The sequence below is a fragment of the Myxine glutinosa genome, chromosome 3 (assembly GCF_964187855.1).
Source record: "Myxine glutinosa chromosome 3, kmMyxGlut1.1, whole genome shotgun sequence".
Taxonomy (NCBI): domain Eukaryota; kingdom Metazoa; phylum Chordata; class Myxini; order Myxiniformes; family Myxinidae; genus Myxine; species Myxine glutinosa.
The window spans coordinates 48,476,749-48,498,021 of record NC_136263.1 but is presented as its reverse complement, the minus strand read 5'-3'; the positions used below and the strand labels follow the sequence as shown (position 1 = coordinate 48,498,021).

At 58.7% G+C, this 21,273-nt stretch overlaps 1 protein-coding gene across 1 annotated transcript in view; it reads left to right on the top strand.

Moving 5' to 3' along the window:
• The window catches only part of MRPS15 (mitochondrial ribosomal protein S15), a 24,376-nt gene extending 4,211 nt beyond the window's left edge, over positions 1 to 20,165 (top strand). Inside the window, exons 2-9 of the mRNA XM_078774025.1 lie at positions 11,778 to 11,840; positions 12,018 to 12,083; positions 13,406 to 13,481; positions 14,561 to 14,609; positions 18,289 to 18,373; positions 18,685 to 18,743; positions 18,978 to 19,169; positions 19,576 to 20,165. Coding sequence (XP_078630151.1) covers positions 11,778 to 11,840; positions 12,018 to 12,083; positions 13,406 to 13,481; positions 14,561 to 14,609; positions 18,289 to 18,373; positions 18,685 to 18,743; positions 18,978 to 19,169; positions 19,576 to 19,677 — 692 coding nt within the window. The 3' untranslated portion in view covers positions 19,678 to 20,165. The remainder of the gene's footprint in view (positions 1 to 11,777; positions 11,841 to 12,017; positions 12,084 to 13,405; positions 13,482 to 14,560; positions 14,610 to 18,288; positions 18,374 to 18,684; positions 18,744 to 18,977; positions 19,170 to 19,575) is intronic.
• Positions 20,166 to 21,273: the final 1,108 nt, after the last annotated feature.

The following is a 21,273-nucleotide window of genomic DNA, read 5'->3' as shown; positions in this document are numbered from 1 at the left end:
CAGCTCCTCCCACCCATCCCCCCAACTCCTCCCACCCTCCCACCCATCCCCCCAACTCCTCCCACCCTCCCACCCATCCCCCCAACTCCTCCCACCATCCCCACCCCCCCCCCAACTCCTCCCACCCACCCCACCCCTCCCACCCACCCCCCCAACCCCTCCCACCCACCCCCCAAATCCTCCCACCCACCCACCCCAACTCCTCCCACCCTCCCCAACTCCTCCCACCCTCCCACCCCAACTCCTCCCACCCACCCCAACTCCTCCCACCCTCCCACCCACCCACCCACCCCAACTCCTCCCACCCACCCACCCCAACTCCTCCCACCCACCCACCCCAACTCCTCCCACCCACCCACCCCAACTCCTCCCACCCTCCCACCCACCCACCCCAACTCCTCCCACCCTCCCACCCACCCACCCCAACTCCTCCCACCCTCCCACCCACCCACCCCCAACTCCTCCCACCCTCCCACCCACCCACCCCAACTCCTCCCACCCTCCCACCCACCCACCCCAACTCCTCCCACCCACCCACCCCAACTCCTCCCACCCACCCACCCCAACTCCTCCCACCCACCCACCCCAACTCCTCCCACCCATGCCTCCCCCCAACTCCTCCCACCCATGCCTCCCCCCAACTCCTCCCACCCATGCCTCCCCCCAACTCCTCCCACCCTCCCACCCATGCCTCCCCCCAACTCCTCCCACCCTCCCACCCATGCCTCCCCCCAACTCCTCCCACCCTCCCACCCATGCCTCCCCCCAACTCCTCCCACCCTCCCACCCATGCCTCCCCCCAACTCCTCCCACCCTCCCACCCTTGCCTCCCCCCAACTCCTCCCACCCTCCCACCCTTGCCTCCCCCCAACTCCTCCCACCCTCCCACCCTTGCCTCCCCCCAACTCCTCCCACCCTCCCACCCTTGCCTCCCCCCAACTCCTCCCACCCTCCCACCCTTGCCTCCCCCCAACTCCTCCCACCCATGCCTCCCCCCAACTCCTCCCACCCATGCCTCCCCCCAACTCCTCCCACCCATGCCTCCCCCCAACTCCTCCCACCCTCCCACCGATGCCTCCCCCCAACTCCTCCCACCCTCCCACCCATGCCTCCCCCCAACTCCTCCCACCCTCCCACCCATGCCTCCCCCCAACTCCTCCCACCCTCCCACCCATGCCTCCCCCCAACTCCTCCCACCCTCCCACCCATGCCTCCCCCCAACTCCTCCCACCCTCCCACCCATGCCTCCCCCCAACTCCTCCCACTCTCCCACCCATGCCTCCCCCCAACTCCTCCCACCCTCCCACCCATGCCTCCCCCCAACTCCTCCCACCCTCCCACCCATGCCTCCCCCCAACTCCTCCCACCCTCCCACCCATGCCTCCCCCCAACTCCTCCCACCCTCCCACCCATGCCTCCCCCCAACTCCTCCCACCCTCCCACCCATGCCTCCCCCCAACTCCTCCCACCCTCCCACCCATGCCTCCCCCCAACTCCTCCCACCCTCCCACCCATGCCTCCCCCCAACTCCTCCCACCCTCCCACCCATGCCTCCCCCCAACTCCTCCCACCCTCCCACCCATGCCTCCCCCCAACTCCTCCCACCCTCCCACCCATGCCTCCCCCCAACTCCTCCCACCCTCCCACCCATGCCTCCCCCCAACTCCTCCCACCCTCCCACCCATGCCTCCCCCCAACTCCTCCCACCCTCCCACCCATGCCTCCCCCCAACTCCTCCCACCCATGCCTCCCCCCAACTCCTCCCACCCATGCCTCCCCCCAACTCCTCCCACCCTCCCACCCATGCCTCCCCCCAACTCCTCCCACCCATGCCTCCCCCCAACTCCTCCCACCCATGCCTCCCCCCAACTCCTCCCACCCATGCCTCCCCCCAACTCCTCCCACCCTCCCACCCATGCCTCCCCCCCTCCCACCCATGCCTCCCCCCAACTCCTCCCACCCTCCCACCCATGCCTCCCCCCAACTCCTCCCACCCATGCCTCCCCCCAACTCCTCTCACCCTCCCACCCATGCCTCCCCCCAACGCCTCCCACCCTCCCATCCATGCCTCCCCCCAACTCCTCCCACCCTCCCACCCATGCCTCCTCCCACCCTCCCACCCATGCCTCCCCCCAACTCCTCCCACCCTCCCACCCATGCCTCCCCCCAACTCCTCCCACCCTCCCACCCATGCCTCCCCCCAACTCCTCCCACCCTCCCACCCATGCCTCCCCCCAACTCCTCCCACCCTCCCACCCATGCCTCCCCCCAACTCCTCCCACCCTCCCACCCATGCCTCCCCCCAACTCCTCCCACCCTCCCACCCATGCCTCCCCCCAACTCCTCCCACCCATGCCTCCCCCCAACTCCTCCCACCCTCCCACCCATGCCTCCCCCCAACTCCTCCCACCCTCCCACCCATGCCTCCCCCCAACTCCTCCCACCCTCCCACCCATGCCTCCCCCCAACTCCTCTCACCCTCCCACCCATGCCTCCCCCCAACGCCTCCCACCCTCCCATCCATGCCTCCCCCCAACTCCTCCCACCCTCCCACCCATGCCTCCTCCCACCCTCCCACCCATGCCTCCCCCCAACTCCTCCCACCCTCCCACCCATGCCTCCCCCCAACGCCTCCCCCCAACTCCTCCCACCCTCCCACCCATGCCTCCCCCCAACTCCTCCCACCCTCCCACCCATGCCTCCCCCCAACTCCTCCCACCCTCCCACCCATGCCTCCCCCCAACTCCTCCCACCCATGCCTCCCCCCAACTCCTCCCACCCTCCCACCCATGCCTCCCCCCAACTCCTCCCACCCTCCCACCCATGCCTCCCCCCAACTCCTCCCACCCTCCCACCCATGCCTCCCCCAACTCCTCCCACCCTCCCACCCATGCCTCCCCCCAACTCCTCCCACCCTCCCACCCATGCCTCCCCCCAACTCCTCCCACCCTCCCACCCATGCCTCCCCCCAACTCCTCCCACCCTCCCACCCATGCCTCCCCCCAACTCCTCCCACCCTCCCACCCATGCCTCCCCCCAACTCCTCCCACCCTCCCACCCATGCCTCCCCCCAACTCCTCCCACCCTCCCACCCATGCCTCCCCCCAACTCCTCCCACCCTCCCACCCATGCCTCCCCCCAACTCCTCCCACCCATGCCTCCCCCCAACTCCTCCCACCCTCCCACCCATGCCTCCCCCCAACTCCTCCCACCCTCCCACCCATGCCTCCCCCCAACTCCTCCCACCCTCCCACCCATGCCTCCCCCCAACTCCTCCCATCCTCCCACCCATGCCTCCCCCCAACTCCTCCCACCCTCCCACCCATGCCTCCCCCCAACTCCTCCCACCCTCCCCCCAACTCCTCCACCCTCCCACCCATGCCTCCCCCCAACTCCTCCCACCCTCCCACCCATGCCTCCCCCCCACCCATGCCTCCCCCCAACTCCTCCCACCCTGCCACCCATGCCTCCCCCCAACTCCTCCCACCCTCCCACCCATGCCTCCCCCCAACTCCTCCCACCCATGCCTCCCCCCAACTCCTCCCACCCTCCCACCCATGCCTCCCCCCAACTCCTCCCACCCTCCCACCCATGCCTCCCCCCAACTCCTCCCACCCTCCCACCCATGCCTCCCCCCAACTCCTCCCACCCTCCCACCCATGCCTCCCCCCAACTCCTCCCACCCTCCCACCCATGCCTCCCCCCAACTCCTCCCACCCTCCCACCCATGCCTCCCCCCAACTCCTCCCACCCTCCCACCCTCCCACCCATGCCTCCCCCCAACTCCTCCCACCCTCCCACCCATGCATCCCCCCAACTCCTCCCACCCTCCCACCCATGCCTCCCCCCAACTCCTCCCACCCTCCCACCCATGCCTCCCCCCAACTCCTCCCACCCTCCCACCCATGCCTCCCCCCAACACCTCCCACCCTCCCACCCATGCCTCCCCCCAACTCCTCCCACCCTCCCACCCATGCCTCCCCCCAACTCCTCCCACCCTCCCACCCATGCCTCCCCCCAACTCCTCCCACCCTCCCACCCATGCCTCCCCCCAACTCCTCCCACCCTCCCACCCATGCCTCCCCCCAACTCCTCCCACCCTCCCACCCATGCCTCCCCCCAACTCCTCCCACCCTCCCACCCATGCCTCCCCCCAACTCCTCCCACCCTCCCACCCATGCCTCCCCCCAACTCCTCCCACCCTCCCACCCATGCCTCCCCCCAACTCCTCCCACCCTCCCACCCATGCCTCCCCCCAACTCCTCCCACCCTCCCACCCATGCCTCCCCCCAACTCCTCCCACCCTCCCACCCATGCCTCCCCCCAACTCCTCCCACCCTCCCACCCATGCCTCCCCCCAACTCCTCCCACCCTCCCACCCATGCCTCCCCCCAACTCCTCCCACCCTCCCACCCATGCCTCCCCCCAACTCCTCCCACCCTCCCACCCATGCCTCCCCCCAACTCCTCCCACCCATGCCTCCCCCCAACTCCTCCCACCCATGCCTCCCCCCAACTCCTCCCACCCATGCCTCCCCCAACTCCTCCCACCCATGCCTCCCCCCAACTCCTCCCACCCATGCCTCCCCCCAACTCCTCCCACCCATGCCTCCCCCCAACTCCTCCCACCCTCCCACCCATGCCTCCCCCCAACTCCTCCCACCCTCCCACCCATGCCTCCCCCAACTCCTCCCACCCATGCCTCCCCCCAACTCCTCCCACCCTCCCACCCATGCCTCCCCCCAACTCCTCCCCCCCTCCCACCCATGCCTCCCCCCAACTCCTCCCACCCTCCCACCCATGCCTCCCCCCAACTCCTCCCACCCATGCCTCCCCCCAACTCCTCCCACCCTCCCACCCATGCCTCCCCCCAACTCCTCCCACCCTCCCACCCATGCCTCCCCCCCATGCCTCCCCCCAACTCCTCCCACCCTCCCACCCATGCCTCCCCCCAACTCCTCTCACCCTCCCACCCATGCCTCCCCCCAACTCCTCCCACCCATTCCTCCCCCCAACTCCTCCCACCCATTCCTCCCCCCAACTCCTCCCACCCTCCCACCCATTCCTCCCCCCAACTCCTCCCACCCTCCCACCCATTCCTCCCCCCAACTCCTCCCACCCATTCCTCCCCCCAACTCCTCCCACCCTCCCACCCATGCCACCCCCCAACTCCTCCCACCCTCCCACCCATGCCACCCCCCAACTCCTCCCACCCTCCCACCCATGCCACCCCCCAACTCCTCCCACCCTCCCCCCAACTCCTCCCACCCTCCCACCCATGCCTCCCCCCAACTCCTCCCACCCTCCCACCCTCCCACCCATGCCTCCCCCCAACTCCTCCCACCCTCCCACCCATGCCTCCCCCCAACTCCTCCCACCCTCCCACCCATGCCTCCCCCCAACTCCTCCCACCCTCCCACCCATGCCTCCCCCCAACTCCTCCCACCCATGCCTCCCCCCAACTCCTCCCCCCCTTCAATCCCCCTCCCAACTCCTCCCGCCCTCCCACCCATCCCCTCATCCCAACCCCTCCCGCCCTCCCACCCATCCCCTCCTCCCAACCCCTCCCGCCCTCCCACCCATCCCCTCCCGTCCTCCCACCCATCCCCTCCCGCCCTCCCACCCATCCCCTCCCGCCCTCCCACCCATCCCCTCCCGCCCTCCCACCCATCCCCTCCCGCCCTCCCACCCATCCCCTCCCGCCCTCCCACCCATCCCCTCCCGCCCTCCCACCCATCCCCTCCCGCCCTCCCACCCATCCCCTCCCGCCCTCCCACCCATCCCCTCCCGCCCTCCCACCCATCCCCTCCCGCCCTCCCACCCATCCCCTCCCGCCCTCCCACCCATCCCCTCCCGCCCTCCCACCCATCCCCTCCCGCCCTCCCACCCATCCCCTCCCGCCCTCCCACCCATCCCCTCCTCCCGCCCTCGCACCCATCAACTCCTCCCGCCCTCCCACCCATCCCCTCCTCCCAACCCCTCCCGCCCCTCCCATCCATCCACTCCTCCCAACCCCTCCCGCCCTCCCACCCATTCCCTCCTCCCAACCCCTCCCGCCCTCCCACCCCTCCAGCCCTCCCACCCATCCCCTCCTCCCAACCCCTCCCGCCCTCCCACCCATCCCCTCCTCCCAACCCCTCCCACCCATCCCCTCCTCCCAACCCCTCCCGCCCTCCCACCCATCCCCTCCTCCCAACCCCTCCCACCCATCCCCTCCTCCCAACCCCTCCCGCCCTCCCACCCATCCCCTCCTCCCAACCCCTCCCGCCCTCCCACCCATCCCCTCCTCCCAACTCCTCCCGCCCTCCCACCCATCCCCTCCTCCCGCCCTCCCACCCATCCCCTCCTCCCAACTCCTCCCGCCCTCCCACCCATCCCCTCCTCCCAACTCATCCCGCCCTCCCACCCAGCCCCTCCTCCCAACCCCTCCCGCCCTCCCACCCAGCCCCTCCTCCCAACCCCTCCCGCCCTCCCACCCATCCCCTCCTCCCACCCATCTCCTCCTCCCAACCTCTCCCGCCCTCCCACCCATCCCCTCCTCCCAACTCCTCCCGCCCTCCCACCCATCCCCTCCTCCCAACTCCTCCCGCCCTCCCACCCATCCCCTCCTCCCAACTCCTCCCGCCCTCCCACCCATCCCCTCCTCCCAACCCCTCCCGCCCTCCCACCCACCCCCTCCTCCCGCCCTCCCACCCACCCCCTCCTCCCGCCCTCCCACCCATCCCCTCCTCCCACCCGTCCCCTCCTCCCGCCCTCCCACCCATCCCCTCCTCCCAACTCCTCCCGCTCTCCCACCCATCCCCTCCTCCCGCCCTCCCACCCATCCCCTCCTCCCACCCATCCCCTCCTCCCACCCATCCCCTCCTCCCAACTCCTCCCGCTCTCCCACCCATCCCCTCCTCCCAGCTCCTCCCGCCCTCCCACCCATCTCCTCCCGCCCTCCCACCCATGCCTCCCCCCAACTCCTCCCACCCTCCCACCCATGCCTCCCCCCAACTCCTCCCACCCTCCCACCCATGCCTCCCCCCAACTCCTCCCACCCTCCCACCCATGCCTCCCCCCCACCCATGCCTCCCCCCAACTCCTCCCACCCTCCCACCCATGCCTCCCCCCAACTCCTCCCACCCTCCCACCCATGCCTCCCCCCAACTCCTCCCACCCTCCCACCCATGCCTCCCCCCAACTCCTCCCACCCTCCCACCCATGCCTCCCCCCAACTCCTCCCACCCTCCCACCCATGCCTCCCCCCAACTCCTCCCACCCTCCCACCCATGCCTCCCCCCAACTCCTCCCACCCTCCCACCCATGCCTCCCCCCAACTCCTCCCACCCTCCCACCCATGCCTCCCCCCAACTCCTCCCACCCTCCCACCCATGCCTCCCCCCAACTCCTCCCACCCTCCCACCCATGCCTCCCCCCAACTCCTCCAACCCTCCCACCCATGCATCCCCCCAACTCCTCCCACCCTCCCACCCATGCCTCCCCCCAACTCCTCCCACTCTCCCACCCATGCCTCCCCCCAACTCCTCCCACCCTCCCACCCATGCCTCCCCCCAACTCCTCCCACCCTCCCACCCATGCCTCCCCCCAACTCCTCCCACCCTCCCACCCATGCCTCCCCCCACCCTCCCACCCATGCCTCCCCCCAACTCCTCCCATCCTCCCACCCATGCCTCCCCCCAACTCCTCCCACCCTCCCACCCATGCCTCCCCCCAACTCCTCCCACCCTCCCACCCATGCCTCCCCCCAACTCCTCCCACCCTCCCACCCATGCCTCCCCCCAACTCCTCCCACCCTCCCACCCATGCCTCCCCCCAACTCCTCCCACCCTCCCACCCATGCCTCCCCCCAACTCCTCCCACCCTCCCACCCATGCCTCCCCCCAACTCCTCCCACCCTCCCACCCATGCCTCCCCCCAACTCCTCCCACCCTCCCACCCATGCCTCCCCCCAACTCCTCCCATCCTCCCACCCATGCCTCCCCCCAACTCCTCCCACCCTCCCACCCATGCCTCCCCCCAACTCCTCCCACCCTCCCACCCATGCCTCCCCCCAACTCCTCCCACCCATGCCTCCCCCCAACTCCTCCCACCCATGCCTCCCCCAACTCCTCCCACCCATGCCTCCCCCAACTCCTCCCACCCATGCCTCCCCCCAACTCCTCCCACCCATGCCTCCCCCCAACTCCTCCCACCCATGCCTCCCCCCAACTCCTCCCACCCTCCCACCCATGCCTCCCCCCAACTCCTCCCACCCTCCCACCCATGCCTCCCCCCAACTCCTCCCACCCTCCCACCCATGCCTCCCCCCAACTCCTCCCACCCTCCCACCCATGCCTCCCCCCAACTCCTCCCACCCTCCCACCCATGCCTCCCCCCACCCTCCCACCCATGCCTCCCCCCAACTCCTCCCACCGTCCCACCCATGCCTCCCCCCAACTCCTCCCACCCTCCCACCCATGCCTCCCCCCAACTCCTCCCACCCTCCCACCCATGCCTCCCCCCAACTCCTCTCACCCTCCCACCCATGCCTCCCCCCAACTCCTCCCACCCTCCCACCCATTCCTCCCCCCAACTCCTCCCACCCTCCCACCCATTCCTCCCCCCCACCCATTCCTCCCCCCAACTCCTCCCACCCATTCCTCCCCCCAACTCCTCCCACCCTCCCACCCATTCCTCCCCCCAACTCCTCCCACCCATTCCTCCCCCCAACTCCTCCCACCCATTCCTCCCCCCAACTCCTCCCACCCTCCCACCCATGCCACCCCCCAACTCCTCCCACCCTCCCACCCATGCCACCCCCCAACTCCTCCCACCCTCCCACCCATGCCACCCCCCAACTCCTCCCACCCTCCCACCCATGCCACCCCCCAACTCCTCCCACCCTCCCACCCATGCCTCCCCCCAACTCCTCCCACCCATGCCTCCCCCCAACTCCTCCCACCCTCCCACCCATGCCTCCCCCCAACTCCTCCCACCCTCCCACCCATGCCTCCCCCCAACTCCTCCCACCCATGCCTCCCCCCAACTCCTCCCACCCTCCCACCCATGCCTCCCCCCAACTCCTCCCACCCTCCCACCCATGCCTCCCCCCAACTCCTCCCACCCTCCCACCCATGCCTCCCCCCAACTCCTCCCACCCATGCCTCCCCCCAACTCCTCCCCCCTTCAATCCCCCTCCCAACTCCTCCCGCCCTCCCACCCATCCCCTCATCCCAACCCCTCCCGCCCTCCCACCCATCCCCTCCTCCCAACCCCTCCCGCCCTCCCACCCATCCCCTCCCGTCCTCCCACCCATCCCCTCCCGCCCTCCCACCCATCCCCTCCCGCCCTCCCACCCATCCCCTCCCGCCTCCCACCCATCCCCTCCCGCCCTCCCACCCATCCCCTCCCGCCCTCCCACCCATCCCCTCCCGCCCTCCCACCCATCCCCTCCTCCCGCCCTCCCACCCATCCCCTCCTCCCGCCCTCCCACCCATCCCCTCCTCCCGCCCTCCCACCCATCCCCTCCTCCCGCCCACCCATCCCCTCCTCCCGCCCTCCCACCCATCCCCTCCTCCCGCCCTCCCACCCATCCCCTCCTCCCGCCCTCGCACCCATCAACTCCTCCCGCCCTCCCACCCATCCCCTCCTCCCAACCCCTCCCGCCCTCCCATCCATCCACTCCTCCCAACCCCTCCCGCCCTCCCACCCATTCCCTCCTCCCAACCCCTCCCGCCCTCCCACCCCTCCAGCCCTCCCACCCATCCCCTCCTCCCAACCCCTCCCGCCCTCCCACCCATCCCCTCCTCCCAACCCCTCCCACCCATCCCCTCCTCCCAACCCCCTCCCGCCCTCCCACCCATCCCCTCCTCCCAACCCCTCCCGCCCCTCCCACCCATCCCCTCCTCCCAACCCCTCCCGCCCTCCCACCCATCCCCTCCTCCCGCCCTCCCACCCATCCCCTCCTCCCGCCCTCCCACCCATCCCCTCCTCCCGCCCTCCCACCCATCCCCTCCTCCCAACTCCTCCCGCCCTCCCACCCATCCCCTCCTCCCAACTCATCCCGCCCTCCCACCCAGCCCCTCCTCCCAACCCCTCCCGCCCTCCCACCCAGCCCCTCCTCCCAACCCCTCCCGCCCTCCCACCCATCCCCTCCTCCCACCCATCCCCTCCTCCCAACCTCTCCCGCCCTCCCACCCATCCCCTCCTCCCAACTCCTCCCGCCCTCCCACCCATCCCCTCCTCCCAACTCCTCCCGCCCTCCCACCCATCCCCTCCTCCCAACTCCTCCCGCCCTCCCACCCATCCCCTCCTCCCAACCCCTCCCGCCCTCCCACCCACCCCTCCTCCCGCCCTCCCACCCACCCCCTCCTCCCGCCCTCCCACCCACCCCCTCCTCCCGCCCTCCCACCCATCCCCTCCTCCCACCCATCCCCTCCTCCCGCCCTCCCACCCATCCCCTCCTCCCACCCACCCCCTCCTCCCAACTCCTCCCGCTCTCCCACCCATCCCCTCCTCCCAGCTCCTCCCGCCCTCCCACCCATCTCCTCCCGCCCTCCCACCCATCTCCTCCCTTCCTCCCACCCATCTCCTCCCTTCCTCCCACCCATCTCCTCCCTTCCTCCCACCCATCTCCTCCCTTCCTCCCACCCATCTCCTCCCGCCCTCCCACCCATCTCCTCCTCCCGCCCTCCCACCCATCTCCTCCTCCCAACTCCTCCCGCCCCCCCACCCATCCCCTCCTCCCAACTCCTCCCGCCCTCCCACCCAGCCCCTCCTCCCAACTCCTCCCGCCCTCCCACCCATCCCCTCCTCCCAACTCCTCCCGCCCTCCCACCCATCCCCTCCTCCCAACTGCTCCCGCCCTCCCACCCATCCCCTCCCGTCCTCCCACCCATCCCCTCCCGTCCTCCCACCCATCCCCTCCCGTCCTCCCACCCATCCCCTCCCGCCCTCCCACCCATCCCCTCCTCCCGCCCTCCCACCCATCCCCTCCTCCCACCCATCCCCTCCTCCCAACTCCTCCCGCTCTCCCACCCATCCCCTCCTCCCAGCTCCTCCCGCCCTCCCACCCAACTCCTCCCGCCCTCCCACCCATCCCCTCCTCCCACCCATCCCCTCCTCCCACCCTCCCACCCATCCCCTCCTCCCACCCTCCCACCCATCCCCTCCTCCCACCCATCCCCTCCTCCCACCCTCCCACCCATCCCCTCCTCCCACCCTCCCCACCCATCCCCTCCTCCCACCCTCCCACCCATCCCCTCCTCCCATCCTCCCACCCATCCCCTCCTCCCATCCTCCCACCCATCCCCTCCTCCCACCCATCCCCTCCTCCCACCCTCCCACCCATCCCCTCCTCCCACCCATCTCCTCCTCCCACCCTCCTCCTCCTCCCACCCTCCCACCCATCCCCTCCTCCCACCCTCCCACCCTCCCACCCATCCCCTCCTCCCACCCATCCCCTCCTCCCACCCATCCCCTCCTCCCACCCTCCCACCCATCCCCTCCTCCCACCCTCCCACCCATCCCCTCCTCCCACCCTCCCCCTCCTCCCACCCTCCCCCTCCTCCCACCCTCCCATCCTCCCATCCCCTCCTCCCACCCATCCCCTCCTCCCACCCTCCCACCCATCCCCTCCTCCCATCCTCCCACCCATCCACTCCTCCCCCCCTCCCACCCAATACGTCAGCCCTGTTTTCTTAATAACGGGGAACTGACTGATTTATTGAAGTGCATGATGAGTCTATAACCTGATTTTTATTAATTTATTTCTTGTATCCATTATTTGTCCAACAGGTGGCTCCATAGCACACCTAGTGTCTGTGCCTATTTTCCTTCCACGGAATGACTTTCCTTTAGGTGGGTCTGATTTGCACTTTTTTATTTGTTGTGCTTTTCTGGACAATGGAGCATATCATATTTTAAAAATCAAATGAAATGGTGTTCAATAACCTTCGCATTTAACAGACTTTGTGAGAATAGCTGTCTCGGACCATTGTGATGGACACTGTGGTCTTTTGCATGTCTCCACAACAGCTGCTGGAGGTTGGGCTGTACAAGCAAGCAGGACCTATGCAAGAACCCGATGCAAGAAACTGCCGCGTGAGGTTTAGCACCGTTCTGTTATTGGTCCTCTACCGGTTTCACCGGAGACTATAGGTTTCCACTTTGTCTGTCCATCCATCTGTCCGTCCCACCTGTGGTTTTCCAGACTTTTTTCCATACCCTTTAACATATTCAACTGAAACTTGGTATGTGGATTTATTATGGCAAGTTACAGAACAAGTTCGAGTTTCAGGGTGTTTTGTCAATTTTTCAGTTATGCCCTTTTTGGACTTGGAAAATACATGTATTGGGGACATGTATTGCAAAGCAATTCTCGCTCTTGTTTTCTTATACTTTGCATAATGTTTAACAATGATTCGTTGCACATCATGTATGAATTTAGTAAAATGTATTTATTCATTTGGATGCCTTCACGTTAAGTTGTAAAAAGACGAAGGTATTCTTCGGATTTCACCCGTGCTTACAGAAATATCATATCTAACGCTTCCATGTGGTCAAACGGTGTGCAGGTGTTGTAATTTGCCTGTTCTTTTGTTCAAATATATTGTGTATGCATTTTATTACAAACGTGGTTTGTTCGGTTATTTCTCCAAAATAATCTCATTGCGTGGGTCCCGGTGTCCAGCCGTCTGTATGTACGTCCGTTAACATTTGACTAAAACATCTCCTCACAAACTACCCGACTGATCCTTCTCACTTGTTCCTGGAGGTATGTAGTCATTGATGTGAACTCGCACATCCCCCATCTTCCTGTTTCTTCATTGGCATTAAAATGTAAAATCGCATCGATGACTTTGAAACGATTACTCAAATAGGCATCCATGATTACATACTTCTGTACCAAATATTTTAAACCATCCAGATGCAGTATATATAGTTGGCCTATTGCACTCAGTTTGCAGTCTTCCATTGTCTGAGTCGCCATGGTCATGTGGGAATTGTGGCTCTTCCATCGTACAAGTGGCCACTTGCCAACAGGCCGCTCTCGATCCCGGAACGAGCCCCCAAAATGTTGCCACCTTTTGCCGGGCTCTGAGACAGAGTAATAAAAACACATGCACAACTGAGCTGGTCTTAACGCATTTATTCTGAAATGGCGGTTCGTTCCAAGAGGTGTGGGGTTTACGGTTGGGGGAGAGAAGAGGAAGCAGAGGACATAGACTATAACACTCCTCATTGTATTCCTTTTTTATATCCTATAGTTTCTCAGTTGAAGCTCACAGAAGGACTTTGGAACGAAGTAAAAATTAAATTATTGACTCCATCCCATGCACAAATTATTTTTTAATAATTTTAATTTTATTTTGTTCTTACTTTATGTGTTGTTTCTGTGTTCTGCCATTTGTTTGCTTTTTTAGCTATACCCAGCCAGCTGGATGACTTACCACCGACAATGCTCAAGAATGGCTACGAGGGGCTGCCAGAGCTTGAAAAGTAAGTACAGTATTATATTACTGTATAAACTAAAACAGGGATCATAATCACCAACCCAACACTGGAAATATGAATGTCAATGGCTCAACGTTTCACAATTCCTTTAACAAATCTGTAAAATTGCACATACTGTGTTTCTACATAACTTCATCATGACATTCTCAAACATTTTGAGCAACAACATATCATGCTGTGGAAGGTTTAATATTCTGCGAGTTTTCCTCCAATCATGATCCTTGACTTTTTGTAGCTTGTCATTGTTTTCCTGGCACTTGATTGGTGTGCATTGGCAAGTGTGACAAATTTGAGTCATTCTCTGCAGTGAAAATGGATTCTGAAAGAGAGCAGAGCATTTCCCACAAAGTTGAGGAGGCAAATTCCTTACAGCTGATTAAATAATACATCATCGAGGAAATGATTATAGTCATGTTCACTCTGTGATCAGGTAAACCCTCCTAATTTCCAAAAGTTTAATATTGTATAACTCAAGCTCTAACTTGTCTTAGTCCAGACTTGATTCCAACACTTGATGCATTCCTGGGCTAACAGGATGGCCTATACTCAGGATGTCCAAGACTAAGGATGGCCTAGACTAAGGATGGCCTAGACTAAGGATGGCCTAGACTCAGGATGTCCTAGACTCATGGACCGAGAGGAACGCACACTCGCTTCAAAGCCGTCTGGCCTGGTTTTGAATCCCGACCCAGCTATAAGCTGCCATCCCAGTGTTTCCCAGGCAGGGTGATTCATCCATGTGAATGCCATCCCTCAGATGGACGTTAAACTGGGCGTCCCATTTGCCGGCATTTGTTAATGAATGTTAAAGATCCCATGGTGTCCTTCACGAAGAGTAGGTGAGCTATTGCTGGCACCATGGAAAAATTACAAATTCCTGCCCTGACTTTCAGGGGGTGTTGCATCAGTGACATAGCTGTTCCTTCAGCCAATGATACTACTCCAAGTTGAAAAAAAACACTTTTCATGAACCTTAACATTTCAAGATTGTTTTGCTTCCAGCAGTTGTGTTGCGTGGAATACTGGACTTGTACACGTGTGCATATTTATGTGTCTGCTTGCAGTTCGAACGAAGATGTACACAAGATTCTATCGCTGGGCATGGCAGGTCATGTGAGTCTCACCTTCAAATGGGCTGGGGGGATGGAGACTGGTTGGGAGTGGGGGCAGAGGGTTTTTGGGTCAGCAAACACCATGAGTTTAAAGGGTTTTTAGTGAAGGGAACAACGTTACAAATTGTTGCTGGTCTAATGATAATGAGTCCTGATGATAAAGCAGTGCATGTGAATGTGAATTTATGATTATATGTCGGGGAGCTTTTTTTTTTTTTTTTTTTTTTTTTTTTTGGATACTGAATCGAGGCTCGTGAAAGAGCTGACATTTACTTCACAAACAAATCAACCAGACAAACAAAATATATAAAAAGAGGGAGCGGAAGACAAGATGGGGAGAGAAGGGGAAGCACACAAACACTTGAGAGCACACAACATTTGAGAGCAGGGAGATGTGTGGGGGGGAGGAGGCGTGGGAAGGGGGGGGGGTGGGAGAAGTATAAAACACAAGGACACCAAGGGCTTCCAGGACAGAAGTTGGTATTTCAAAAAAGTGGAGTTGGGGTGAAATTAGCGGGGGTAGAAAAGATCAAGGTTTTGGATGGGGGAAGACAAGAGATGGTGGTGAACAGCTGTTTTAAAGACCTGGAGGGTGGAGTGGGATTGAAGAGAGTGAGGGAGTTTGTTACAGAGGTGGGAGAAAAGAGGAGTGAAGGTGAGCAGAGAGTCTTGATTTTGGCAGTTTAACCTTAAGAGGGTTGCAGGCAGATCTTGTGCGACCTGTAGGAATATTTGCGGGACAGAGCCCAGAGAGAGCTGGGGGCGCAAGGCCAGAGAGTCGGTAGAAGACGGAAAGACCACCAACCTGCCTGCGTTGAGTGAGTGAGAGGCCCTTGGAGTTAGCTTCATCGTGGGAAATTCCAATGATTCTGAATGCTTTGGTTTCAACAGCGTGAAGACGAGCTAGGTGTGAGGCAGGAGCACCAGCCCAGAGGGGAGAGCAGTATTACATTGAGCTGCGGATGAAAGCCTTGTATGTGGTGAGGAGCTCAGGTGTGCCAAGGAAGGACTTCGCACGACGGAGGATGCCCAGTCGGCGACTGGCTTTGGAGGCCAGATTTTAAATGTGGTTTTCCCAGGAAAGATCATGGCAGATAGTGAGACCCAAAAGCTTGAGTGACAGAACTTCTTGGAGAGGATTATTCAGAAAGTGGATGGGAGGGTTGTCCAGTCGGTCTTTTCGGAGAGACATCGTAAGAGTGTGAGATTTGTCAGGATTGAAAGACATGTTCCACTTGTTTGCCCAGTCTGTGATTTTGTCCAGGTCTGCAGAGAGTGAGGAGGCTGCAGACTGCCGATCTGAGGGATGAAGAATGGAGCGACGAGTAGAGTCATCAGCAAAGAGATAGAGAGGATTTTCAAGAGAGTCGGAGAGATCATTGATGAAGATCAGAAAAAGCACAGGGCCCAGAACACTGCCTTGGGGAACTCCAGCCAGAACAGGAAGAGGAGATGAGAGAAACCCATTCAGGGCCACACGTTGACTACGACTAGAGAGGAAGTCCGCCAGCCATGCGTGGAGATTTCCATGGATACCAAAAGAGGAGAGTTTGGTGAGCAGAGCGGGGTGCCAGACCATATCGAAGGCACGTGATATGTCAAGGGAGACAGCTCTAATTTCCTGTTTGGCATTGAGGACCTCCATCCATTGTTGAGAAAGCAGAAGCAGCATGTCCAGAGTAGAGTGACCAGGTCTGAAACCAAATTGATGATCAGAGATCAAGCCATTGGAGAAGAGGAAAGATTTCATATCTGAAGCAATGATGGATTCCATGACTTTGCTGATAATTGGGAGAAGGCTGATTGGTCTGTAGTTGCTGGGATCTGTTTTTGCACCTTTTTTGTGCAAAGCGGTCATGTTGGCAGATTTCCAAGCAGATGGCAGATGACCTTGAGCAAAAGAGAGGGTGAAGAGAACAGAGAGAGGGAGTGAAAGAGCGGAAGAACAGGATTTTAGGACCCGTGGGCTGATACCGTCAAGTCCAGTTGCAGAATCAGAGTCGAGGGTTGACATTGGATTGGATTAAAATTGGATTAAAAGGTTTGGATTAAAAATAATAATTGTGTGCTAATGTAGGTCCAAAAGGCGGGCAAGGGGGTTAACCAGGGGAGATGCAGAAAATAGGGCAAAATGGAGAAGATTGTCATGGGGACCGCAAGGCTAACCCCCGCTCTAGCAGGGAAAATGGCCTTAAAATGCCTGTTGTTGTTGTAACGTAGGTCCAAAACTTAAAACGCACACTAGGAAGGTTGTTTTATTAGACCATTTCCTGAAATACAGCAAGATCATTTCCACCTAGATTTCACATATAGTGTATGAACTATAAGGTGTTCCAAAAAGACCTGGACAACCTTGGTTGTTCATATATTTACAACCACAAATGATACAATGATGCCTTTTGGTTTATACGATACAGAAACTCATAAAGTTTTCTTTATTCTCGAGTCTGATGGTTTAATGTAAAATAAAATGGCGACTCCACAGGAGAAAGCTCAGTGTGTCGAATGGTTCATCGAGATGAGATCCGACACGCAAGTTCAGAGTAATTTCAGTACAAGGTATGGAAGGAATCCACCATCGCGGACTAGTATCAGAGTTTGGTACAAGAGGTCTAAGGTGACTGGAAGTTGTCACAAACAGAAAAGTACTGGTCGACCAAGCACAAGTACAGCAGACGTTGAACAAGTGCGTGAATCAATTCAACAAGGTCCCAGACAAATAATCCTTTGCGCATCCAGAGAACTGGGACTACCAACCACCACTGTTCACAGGATTTTGTATAAAAGACTGAAGCTTTGTGCCTATAAAGGTGCAGATTCTGCAGGAACCCAAACCAAATGATGGACCCAAATGCAAGGTGTTTGTGTTGGGAATGCTCGGTTGCATAGAGGATGACTAAGATTACCTGAAAAAGGTCATGTTCACAGACCAAACTTGCTTTCATGTATCAATATGTATAAGAAGGTATAAGGTCAACCAGCACAATATGAGGATCTTGATCTCTGAAAACTCCCACGTGGTTATTGAACATATACGTCACAATCCAAAGGTCAATGTATGGTGTGGCCTTCTCCATGACCGCTTGGTGGATCCGTTTTTCTTTATGGAGGATACTGTGACCCCAATAATTTACATGAAAGTGTGGGAAGAATTCCCCTTTCCAGAGATTTAATACCTGCAACCCGATATCATCTTTCAACAGGATGTGGTGTTTTTTCATGCTTAGTCGTTTGAGCCGTCCTGAATGAAAATTTTCCAGGTCGCTGGATTGGCTGAGACAAACCAACTGCCTGGTCCCCACGATCCCGAAACATAATCCCCCTTGATTTTTTTTTCCTGTGGGGGTTTGTCAAAGATGTTGTGGACAACACCAAGGTGGAAAGCCTGCAGGATCTTCGTTCTTGGATCACAGCTGCATGCACACTGGTGGCGCAAACATGCTGAGCCAAACATGGCAAGAACCGTGTACCGTCTTGATGTCCTGCACACGACAAACGGAGCTCACATTGAAGTGTATTGATGGTGTGCACAAAACTTTAAGAGTTTCTGTGTCACATAAACCAAAGGGTATCATTGTATCATTTGTAGTGCTAAATATATTAGCAACCAAAGTTGTCAGGGTCTTTTTGTAACACTCTGTACTACCATGTGTAGTTGCAATTTTTATTTTTATTCCCAGAAAGAGAGGCTGGTGGTGAAGTTTAAGCAGTACGTGGAGTCTGTGCGGCGTCACCCTTTGGATTGTGGTTCATATGATATACAAGGTTGGTCCTGCACAGCAAGGCTGAGATTATCTTTTCTGTCGTCATTATGAAGAAGTTTGGGTGGGTTTGCCTTGAATGTTCACGACTGACTTCTTTGAGATCTGTCGTACTGGGGATCTGGATGCACATATTAAAGGAATTGGTTAACGTATCTTGGCTGTCCTCCCCATGGAGGTTTGGGTTGAAGTATAATTATTTCTATACCTGGATTTCCTGTGTCCTTTGTGGATTAACTTACGGCTCTGATAGTTTTAAGCCCCTTGGTGTTCCCTCACCTTTTCACATGACAAATCCCCATCTTGGTTTCTCAGTTGCTGTTCTGACGGGGATGATTCGGAACTATCAAGAGCATCTAAACAAGCACCCAAAGGTGAACGATTCGAGCTCTCACATTCGTATCCCTTTCCTATTCTTCTGTGCAAGTCATTCTCATCATGGTGTGAATTACCTGTTCAGACATTGCAAAAATCTTTATTTGACACTCGACAGTTAAAGAAACATGCTTTATTAACGTTGAAAAGGTTCACTGGAGTAAGAAATCGGATACAGACTATGGAATGATCTTTTGGGTTTTAGTTGTTTTTGCCTTTGCTGCCATTAATAGGACAAGGCCAACAAACGAAGAATGCTGATGGCCATTGACCGGCGGAACTGTCATCTCAAGTACCTCAAGCGTACGCGTCTCGATCGCTACGAGCTTCTCTGCTCACAGTTTGGCCTAGCGTATGTGCCCACACCGGAATACAACAGGCGCCTCTCACGACGCGCCCTGGCCAAGAAGAATTTTCGGAACCTGGTGAGAGCGTTTGTCATTTTAATATTTGAAAGAATTGTCAAATAATTAAAATGGCTAAAGATAATTTGTGCGTTGCAAGACAGATAATTAATTTACTCGAGAAATGTAATAACATGTAGTTTGTAGCTTATTTGTCTATTTTGGAGCCAGGCATGACTTGCTTCAAGTCGAACTTGGTGCATTTCTTGTTTTGTTTATTGGTACTTTCAACGGAATAAGCCTGAGGCTTGTATTGCCTTGGTAATTTTGAGTCACCAGCTTTTCATGCAAGTCGTCAGTCCCATCGGAAACCTTCGGCTGGTGTTTTAAATGATTGTAAACCTGAACGGGTGGTTAACCCCCACCCCCTTTTGTGGTGATTATTTATTTATCTCGACATGTCCTCCATTTCGTCTCTCTCCCTCAGGTTCATCAATATCTGAGGACTCAGAAACGGCTAAAAATCCAACAGGAAAGCAAGGCCCAGCAGCAGGGTGAAACGGATGAAGAACCAAAAGCCAACACGTGATGGTTTCCATGACATGCAGGCTTTTCTCCATTTTTGATGTAACGCGACTTGTTTGTCCAAATATGGCCATGTACTGACTTGTGTCGCTCGACGTAAAATAAAATTCACATTTTTAAAAGTATGCGTAATGTTATTTTAATAATTATTCTATTACACTTTATAAAATTCTCACTCTGAGATTTTTGTTTGCTGTCAAAATAACATGCATGAGACATTTGGACTTGATGACTACTATGCTTGCAGGGCCAGCAAATATCTTGTTTGGCTTGGCTCAGTTATTTGGTTCAGTTCAGTTCAGTTATTTGGATATCTGTTTGTGTTGAAATAGATAATTGGGACGGCTGGATAGTGCAGTCCTCTCCTGGATTTAATTTCTATAGAAATCAGATCCAACAACCAAGAGTTATTCGGTGCAGTACCAGCATGCTGTCCTGTTTGCAGTGGGTTTATTAAAATAAATGAGTCTTTTAACCTTTGGCCTACTGCCACACACAGATTTCCTATTTATTGCCATTGACCTTGTCTCATGGCGTTTTTTCCTGTATGATGCATCTTCCATGGGAGATTCACTGAAAAATGGAATGTGTGACGGTGGGTACACAGGACACAGGTACGGAGCTCATGCACTGACTGAATGCTGAGGACATGCTACATGCTCCACAGATTTAATGGGTCTGCACAACATAGTATTAAGCCACAATTGGTCGAACTAAGTCAATGCCTTGTTTTGGGTTTTTCCCCCTTCAGTACATCCTTTGTATTGTATTGTGGTCTTCCTAGAGCTGCTAATTTCTCCCTTCTCACCTGCAGTTTTTTTTTTGTTTTTTTTTGTATACTGAATCGAGGCTCGTGAAAGAGCTGACATTTACTTCACAAACAAATCAACCAGACAAACAAAATATATGAAAAGAGGGAGCGGAAGACAAGATTGGGAGAGAAGGGGAAGCACACAAACACTTGAGAGCACAACATTTGAGAGCAGGGAGATGTGTGGGAGGGAGAGGGCTTGGGGGGAGGAGGCGTGGGAATGGGGGAGGGGGGGGTGGGAGAAGTATAAAACACAAGGACACCAAGGACTTCCAGGACAGAAGTTGGTATTTCAAAAAAGTGGAATTGGGGTGAAATTAGCAGGGGTAGAAAAGATCAAGGTTTTGGATGGGGGAAGATAAGAGATGGTGGTGAACAGCTGTTTTAAAGACCTGGAGGGTGGAGTGGGATTGAAGAGAGTGAGGGAGTTTGTTCCAGAGGCAGGAGAAAAGAGGAATAAAGGAGTGAAGGTGAGCAGAGAGTCTTGATTTTGGCAGTTTAACCATGAGAGGGTTGCAGGCAGATCTTGTGCGACCTGTAGGAATATTTGCGGGACAGAGCCCAGAGAGAGCTGGGGGGGGCAAGGCCAGAGAGGAGTCGGTAGAAGACGGAAAGACCACCAACCTGCCTGCGGTGAGTGAGTGAGAGGCCCTTGGAGTTGGCTTCATCGCGGGAGATTCCAATGATTCTGAATGCTTTGGTTTCAACAGCGTGAAAACGAGCTAGGTGTGAGGCAGGAGCACCAGCCCAGAGGGGAGAGCAGTGTTCCATTGAGCTGCGGATGAAAGC